We start from the raw sequence: 8988 nt of genomic DNA, 5'->3' as shown, positions 1-8988 counted from the left end.
TTTTCTTACAACTAGTCTGTAATTTTAATCCCCATTTTAGGGGGACTTGTGTATCTTCTCCCCAAAATATCTTTAATATAAGAAAGCAATTCTAAGAATGAAGTCACAATAACTTAGTATTTTATGATACTCAGATCGTTGTCATTACTGTTTTATCAATTATAGAAAAAAAACATGATAAAGGTAATCAATTTGGATGTATTATTTTAGCGAAAAAGAATTTTAAAACTGTTTTTCCCTCCTTAGAATGATTCTAAGCATTCTATGATTTGACCGAAATGAAAACTTGTCATGCAATTTTCTACATATATATACACACACATACACACTTACGTGACAAAATAAGGAATAAACAGTCTTGCAGGTAAACATACATAAATGAAGAGACCATTCACAAATTCCTAAATGGTATGCAGGCAAACATTATTTCCTACGCCACATAGGCTTTTTTTTTTTAACCTTTGTGTACTCACAAAGGTACACTCTCACAAGTCAAGCAAAGACCACTATTACCTTCAAAAAAATTTTTTTTTCCCCAATTACAGAAAAGGCTTTATTACAGCTTAAAAGATTGGTATTTGGGGGAGAAAGGCACAACAATTATTATTTTTGTTTTTTTGTGCATATGGCATAAAGGAGATAAACCAAGTTCCCACTCTGGAGTTTTTAAAATCTCTCATCTTGGATTGCTGTGGCTTCCTGGGTGAGGTATGCTGGTGTCAGAGCTTGAAGCATTTCTCATTGTATCTGTGAATAGTCACACATCCATGATATGACACTGGCCTGGGCATCGCAGCTACCCCTGTGATGATACTTGTGGCAGGATCGTAACAGAGAATAGTGTCTGTAGCTTCTCCATTTTCCCGTCTTCCACCCAGGATATATATTTTACCATTACATACAGACATACCACAGTTTTCCTGTTGAATCAAATAAAAAAAAAAATTTAACTGTTGACCTTAAGGAATTTGGCAGCAAACGGAAAAGTAAAATTAGACATGCTTTAACACAGTCAAAAGGGAGACAAGAAATAAGTTCCCTTTTGCCCAACTCCTGCTCTATGTGTGAATACTAGATAAATTTGTATGGGTGAAGGGAGTGTTAAAACAGAATAAATGTCAGTAATTGGGGTCAAGATATGGGCAGTAAACTGGGGGTTGTGGCTGAGAAAAGGGTTTTAGTTAACTTAATGGTAGTTCAACAAAAATAGCCTTGAAGAGTTGCTTCTCCTATTATAGGACACTCCTTTACTATAAAAAGTGTCTATTACATGATCAAGGGATAGGAACATTATTAATTATATGGGATTACCCTCAAGTTGAATGAATGAATGAGAGAGTTATAACCAGATTAAGAAAGCACTGTTACTAGGTGCCTTGGTTGGGGTACAGAAACTCCCCAAATAACGTTTTATAGTTAACTTTCTACATAATGATATTCTTAGCTAAATTTACTCTTATCTGTCAATAATATATATTTTGCAAGGATCAGTGATTCTTTAAAGAAAGAAATTACACTAAAACTGTCTCACTATTGCATAAATCTGTTTATGCTGCAGGTCAATTATTCTTCTATTTAAATTTCACATTAATTCAGACAGTTATTGCATATTATTATCCTGCTTCCACATAACCAACAATGGATAGGTTCTACCAGTGAGTACAACAAACATTTTTACTTGATCAGATTTGCTCTATATTAATTTCACTCTTGTAGAAAAAATTAAATCTTGGTGGATTTATATAATAGAGGATAGTATTTTTGGGTCTAGAAGAATAAGTGAGTAGTTAAAAATGCCTACATTAGAGTTTATACACACCCAGAATGACTTGGCCCATTATCACTAGTGAATGACAAACTTTTATGTAGAATACCACCTATGAATTGTATCAATTATGTGCCAAACTATAACACTTTTCATCTAAAGCACAATGAGCTCTTTCTATAAATTCTGAAAGTTCTAAATACCACAAAAACCAACATCCTTAGTTTTCAAGTACAAGCTGGCTTGCACTATTGAACTTTATAGTCATTTGGATGATGATTCTTAAACTATATAATTATAGGATATTGTTATTAACATCATTTCTTAAATAGTGCTCAGAATTAATTGAAATCTTCAATTAATCTTCAAATAATACCAATCTTCAAAACTGGTATTCACTCATACCAGGAAATGACTTGTATAGTAGTTTATTTCACTCTATGATAGTCTCAAGAGTAATGGCAGCTAGTAATAAAAATAATAACACATGAAATTTTAAATATTATTTTTCATGACTTAAATGAAACACAATTTTAATATTGTAAAACATACCTCTCTCCTTATTATTTTTAAATAATGCTTAATCATTAAAATGCCAACAATAAAGAAAAAGAATCAGATTTCTTTTCATTTATTATTCTAAACTTTAATGACATTTTAAATACCTAGTCCACTGAAGAAGGCTAAAAAAATACTTCGTCAGTAAAAAAATTTCACAATTAAAACAATATGTTCCTGATGAAAATTAGAAAGCAAAATATGTTTATAATATCAAGTTGTGGCTTTTAGGAATTATGCAATGTCAAAAGGCATGAAAATAGCAAGGTACAGCAGGGAAAAATGCTGGGTCCATTATGACTGCACAAAAAGAGCTCATTTTTTCAGCTCTTTTTTGGTCATTCACTATTCTAAGCACTTTAAAACCGTCACCTTTGACTCAAATAGCTTTCTACCATGAAACTGGTCGATTTCATGAAATAGTTGGATTTATCATTTTTCATTTGATTAGTATTAAAAGGGTAGGCAAAGACTCACAGATGGTTCAAAACTTGTCTATCAATAACACATACATAGATACACTTAGAGGTACTGGTTTTAAGAATGGCCCAGGGGAGAAAAGATAATCCCAGAAACCTCAGAATTTTTTGTTTCAAGAGATTTGACATACTAAACTTAAGACTTCAATATAGATTTAATATACTTCTCATCTAAATGTTCCTTGAAATTTCTGAAGTCAATATCAGGCACTGTCTAATTAAGGAAAATGTGCCATATATGTCCTCTTGTTTTTAATTTTATCTCAATCATTTAGTTAAAGACATATTCTTTAGTATATTATCATATGTGAAATAGATCGCCGGTCCAGGTTCAATGCATGAGACAGGGTGCTCCGGGCTGGTGCACTGGGATGACCCGAGGGATGGGATGGGGAGGGAGGTGGGAGGGAGGTTCAGAATGGGGAACACATGTACACCCATGGCTGATTCATGTGAATGTATGGCAAAAACCACCACAATACTGTAAAGTAATTAGCCTCCAATTAAAAAATATATATATATTCTTTATATGCCCTGTGTTATGCTAGATGCTGGCAATTATCTTCCTAAGCTCTGCTATTGTTTTGTATAGTACAGTCAAATTCTCAGTGAATAGTAGCTCTTAGTGAAAATGCACTACATTTAAAAACATTCACTGTAATAAACCAATAAAAAACAGCTTTGGTTAAAAAATTTACAAGTAAGTGTAAACACTTGTCATACAGCTGAATGTGACCCTAACAAGGGTTCTTCTGTGGCAGGGCACATTCTCACCTGTCTCTTATAGGAGGACAATGAACTAGAGAATTGCAGTTCATTTTACTTAAATGTGATATAAGAGGGATAGAAGACTATGTTCCCTTTGTACCATAAGCTGAAGATCCTATTATGTCCCTTTCATCAACTGAGGCAATGTTACTCTGAATACATTACTAATTGGAGACTATATTTCAATGTCAACAACTTCAGAAAAATTGTGTTATACCCAAACCCTAGTCATTATCCTTCCAGTCTGTATTTCTTATATTATATATAAAATTGTCTTAACATTAGGACCCTTTGTTACTTCACTCTCTATATGTTTACTTATTCAATAAATATTTACTAATAGAGGTTAAGTGTAGTGACAGATAAGAAAGAAAAGACATTAATTCTGAACAGGGCAATCTCAGTTTGTTGTACCTATGAAGTGGTCCTAGAAAGACAGGTAGAGAAGGTAGAAAAGGCATTAAAGGCTAAGCGGACAGAATGAACGAAGGCAAGAACACATACCATCTGGATAGCAAATGCAAGCAACAGATACTAGTGGTAAAATGGGTTAGAAAAGCAAGACATTAGAGAAAGAAACTGTAATTAGAAAATACTGTTTTAGTTTAGGTAAGAGCTGAGGAGAACCTGAACAAAAGCAGGAACAACAGGAATGGAAAATAGCAGAAACTCTCAAGAACACAGAACTGATATGATGGGTTGATTCAATTTAAGAGAAAGTAAGAAAAGTTTTAAAAATTAAGTTTGGTTTCTACCCCCAGTTCCTGACATAGCTCCTAAATCCCCTGGAATGTTCTGGTTGATGAGAGTGTTTTTTGTTTTAATAAAGTGACACTTGGTAGACTCCTAGATGAGGGGTGGTCAACAGAGAGATCAAGCCATAATTAGAAGCTTGAAAAGGGTTTCTCCCCCACCCTCCCTTCTCTGGAGAGGGGAGAAGGGCTAGAAATTGATTTATAATTGACCATGTATACATGATAAAGCCTCCATAAAAATCCCAAAAGTTAGGATGTGGGGAGCTTCTAAGTTGGTAAACACATCTATGTGCTAGGAGGATGGAGCACCACAAATCCATGAGGACACAAAGTTCTGTGCTTGGGATCCTTCCAGAGCTGACCGTGGGTACCTCTTTATCTGGCTATTCATCTATGTCCTTTGTAATAACCTGTAAACATAAATAAGTGTTTTTCCTGAGAACATTACTGAACTCATGGAGGGGACTTTGAAAACCTTGATTTATAGTTGATTGCTCAGAAGTATTGGTGACAACCTGAGACTTGTGACTAGCACCTGAAGCAGTGGCAATCTTGTGGGACCGAGTCCTTAAAATCTGAAGCTAACTTCAGGTTGTGTCAGATGTGAATTGAGCTGTAAGACACCAGTTGGAGATGGCGAGTTGATTGGTGTGGTAATAAACTCACATATCTGGTGTCAGAAGTGTTGTGAATAAGGGAGAAAAAAGTTTTTCCATTCACTAGATTGTTTGGAAACAGAAAAAGTAAGCTTGGGGAAGAAAGTGAATTCTGTTTTAAGTTTGAAGTCTTAGAACATATCAAATAGGCAGTTGGAAATCTGAGTCTGGAGCACAGGAGAGAGGCTTTAATGGAGAATAAAATTTGAAGTCATCAGTACTGAGCAGGAATGGAGTATAAACTGGGAAATGGGCAGGAAAAGAGGCTCAGGCAATACCCATATTTAAGGGTTGGGTAGAAAAAAACCAAGAGAACATGAATGAGACTCAGAAAATTATTAGTAACAACCTTTGTGGGTACAACAACTCAAAAGTGGTATGGGTCGAGCCAGATTTCCAGCATCAGGGCCATCAAACATTTTGATGGTGGAAGGAAGAAGGGTAGAAGTATGAATTAGAAGGCCAAGGGAAGGCCTTTATGGGGTGGGGGTAGAGGCAGAGTAAGAGTACAAATGCAGCATGAACGAAAGAGAACCAAGTATAGCCATTTTCTCTGTAACAAAAAAACAACATGTGACCTAGTTTCTAACTGCAGAAGCAAAGAAACCAGTTTGGGAGCATTTCTTCTCTTTTGAAATGTACAAGAGAGAGGGATAAGAACTGGAGTAGGAACTGAAAAAGGTCAAGGGGGAAAAAACCCAACAGACCAAGTACAATACCTACTTTACCATGGGACAGTAAAAAGTTATTTCAATAATCCATTCCTTGGAATGAGTTCAAAACAAGTACACGATATGCTCTATGTGGAACTTTGAAAGAACTGTGAAATAATCCAAGTGTCCATGAAATACAGTGTGAAGTTACTGTATATTCATAGTGGTACTGTACTCGGTCTCTCCTACACTGATTTTCCTTTTGGTCTGTTTTATGCTATTACCTGTCGGCTGAATGTATTCTGTACATGCATCCAGTAATCTTCAACTGGATCATAACAGTATATTGCCTTGGTCAGTCCACCAGCAACATATATCAGGTTGTTTAAGGATACGGCTGTTATACACCTCTTGGCAATAGGAATAGCTGCACGAAGTAGCCAAGAATTGGTTTCTGGATCATAGGATTGAACCTAATAATATATAGAAATACTTAATTAAAATTTCTCAACAAGAATGCAAATTTATTTAATATAAAGTTTGCCAATATACAAAAACATGATTAAAATAAAATTCCATTAATTTATAGAATTAAGGGAGGCTGGCTTGAGAATGAAATATCTGAATTATCAAGCAGAACAGAATAACAAACAAACATTGTTTCTAGGATGAATGGCTACCAGGTTTGCATTGTTCCCATTAAAATTAACAGTCTAGATGTTAAAAAATTCTGTTACATAAGATAAGTGTGCCTCAATTTGAATACAATTTCTTTACATATTCAGGGAGTCCCTTCTTCAAAAGAATACAAGCGAACCACAATTTACTACACTTTGAATTATCACAAGTTCTGAATTAATGAGTTCTAAATATGTAACATTTGACATTACATTAAAATTTGAGAAAAAATTTATTGACAAAATTTAGTAAACTATTGTTAAATGAATTAGGCGTTAGATACTTGTCTCCAGAATAAACAGGGTATTTTCAGAGCTGTCAGTATGGCACATGTTCTATTGTCCCAGGAATTGAATGAACTGCAGCAGCTTTGAGCCATCCTATGTTTACATTAGGGAGGTTTTCTTCCCTTATCTTTGTTCGAAAGAGTATTTTCAAAGTACACAGAAAATGACCCATTTGAAAGCGATATAATTGGTTACTGTCTCACCCTTTGCTAGTTCACTTACCAACTGTATTCTGTACAAATAATTTTTTGATTCTGTAAACCATACTAGTAAAAGGTTTTAAAATGGTTTATTTAGTACAAGATCTCAAATTTGAGAATAGTTTCATCTCAAAAAGATTAAAGCATACTTTTAACAGAAAAATGTTAGATATATTATGATTTCACTTTAGTGACCTGAAACTCAATGTTTTCCTCCCAAAGTATAAAGCACCAGACAATTTTTCAAAGGCGCTTCACACTAAGGGACCAAACTACCTACTTGTTAGGCCATTTGTATTTCTCTTCTTGTGTAGATCAGTGGTTATTTCTGTAAGAAAACATGGCTTACCTTATCAGAACAAGTATTATCATCAGGTCCTCCACCAATCACAAACAATTTGCCTACACAGCTGGTCACAGCAGGAGAACTTACTGCTTCCTTAAGGGGAGCAACTTCAGTCCATCGATTTGAAAAGGAATCATAACATTCTACGCTGCTAAGTCTGTTTTGCCCATCATAGCCTCCAACAACATATACCTACATGTAAAATACATGGAAAAATTCTTAATTATCAAAAGTTTGAATTTTTAACTAGTTGGCTAAAGAATTAAGGGATCTCTTCCCTTTAAAAGTTTCTGGTAACTGTAACTGCAATATATTTAGCTCCGTTTCTGGACCTTTTAAAAAAATTATCATCCTCTCACTACCACCAAGGAGGTATTTTAGACATTTTTTTTTTTCATAATAGCCCCCTCCAACGAAAGTTTTAATACCATAGATATATTGTACATCTGTTTATGTACTATATGTATATCTCTGCTTTATGCACAAAAGGACATGTATAGCTTGAAGTAAGAAGCAATCTTCATCCCATTAGCAGCAATACTACTTGCACTGAGAATTACAGGATTTAGTATAAATGCTCATATTCACGTATGGTGAAAATATTCAAATATTATAAAGCTAGAATAAAGCTCTAAAGTAGAATATAGCTAGAAACTAAAATACTAGGTAAGGATTACTAGACTGTGAGATCTTTGAAGGCAGGGCCTACCTTGTTCTTTAATTTAGTTCCTGTAATGCCTAGAAAAGTACAAGGCACATAATGAACTCTAGACTGTATATTTCAAAGAGCTTTCATATACATTTTCTTTTCACAAATATGAGGAAGTAGGACAAGTGAACAATCAATAGGTCATTTATTAAATCAGCTACATGCAGAATAATCCATTAAGCATCATGAGATATACAAGAAATCTTTAACCTATAGAAGCTCTCCAGTTTAACATCTACAATCTACAATTCTTTTAATGAACAATCATCATCAACTTTTCTCTGCATCTATATCTAACTATTAAGTTCTACTGAGCCTTCTTTCACAGCATCTCTCACACCTGTCCCTTCCTTTTGTTTCCCACTGCCACTATCCTTCCTCAGGGTCCATATCATTTCATACCTCTCAATCTCCTTCTGGTCTCCACTCTTTTACTCTCTAAACCATAGATTATCTTCCTAAAATACCTCATCAACTCCTTTTACTAGTCTAACAATGAATGCCAAACGGCCAAGGCCAAACTTTATATTTACACATTGTCATTCAAGTATGTCCACAATCTATCTTTCTGTACTCTTGCAAATTTCCTTAGCAGCCAATGTTACTTCAATTTTGCATTTCTCACATTTAAAATGATCTGTTGGTGGGTCTGTTCTCCCAACACCATATAGCCCAGAGAGGTTAGATAACTTATTCAAGGTCATGCAGCTATGGAAGGGGTACGGAAACTGAGGTATAATGTAGTACTTAAGGGCACAGCTTTGAAGTCAGGAGAGGTAGAGTCCACATTGGATCTGCCACTGCACATAAGACTTTGCTTGGGCAGTTTACCTATACTCTCTCAAACTGTCTTAATTTCCTCAATCTAAAGATGTGTAAAATAATAGTACTTATCACATAATTTTGAGGGTTAAACTTCTAATACTACACTACATGCATAAACTAAAAATACATGCTATGAGCCTCAAGATAAAAGGCCCCTAGATTGAGAAAATCTGAGCTTTTGCCCCTGCTTTATCACTTTCTGTGCAACCTTGAGCAAATGACTCCATCTCTCTGGACTCAGTTTCTTCATAAATTGAAGAAGTTATATTAAATATTCTCTAAGATTGCTTCTTGCTCTAAGATACTATA

The 8988-nt window shown here is 34.7% G+C and overlaps 1 protein-coding gene across 6 annotated transcripts in view; it reads right to left on the bottom strand.

The window, feature by feature from the left end:
• Nucleotides 1-524: 524 nt before the first annotated feature.
• KLHL24 (kelch like family member 24) overlaps nt 525-8988 on the bottom strand; it is a 31629-nt gene continuing 23165 nt past the window's right edge. For all 6 annotated transcript variants that reach the window (XM_081571178.1, XM_081571179.1, XM_081571176.1 and 3 more), the window contains 3 exons: nt 7149-7337; nt 5919-6107; nt 525-920 (listed from right to left, as the gene is read on the bottom strand). In XM_081571178.1, coding sequence (XP_081427304.1) covers nt 720-920; nt 5919-6107; nt 7149-7337 — 579 coding nt within the window. In that variant the 3' untranslated portion in view covers nt 525-719. The remainder of the gene's footprint in view (nt 921-5918; nt 6108-7148; nt 7338-8988) is intronic.

The sequence above is a fragment of the Giraffa tippelskirchi genome, chromosome 2 (assembly GCF_054371585.1).
Source record: "Giraffa tippelskirchi isolate mGirTip1 chromosome 2, T2T-mGirTip1v1.2.pri, whole genome shotgun sequence".
NCBI classification, from domain to species: Eukaryota; Metazoa; Chordata; class Mammalia; order Artiodactyla; family Giraffidae; genus Giraffa; species Giraffa tippelskirchi.
This window is presented reverse-complemented; position numbering and strand designations above follow the sequence as displayed.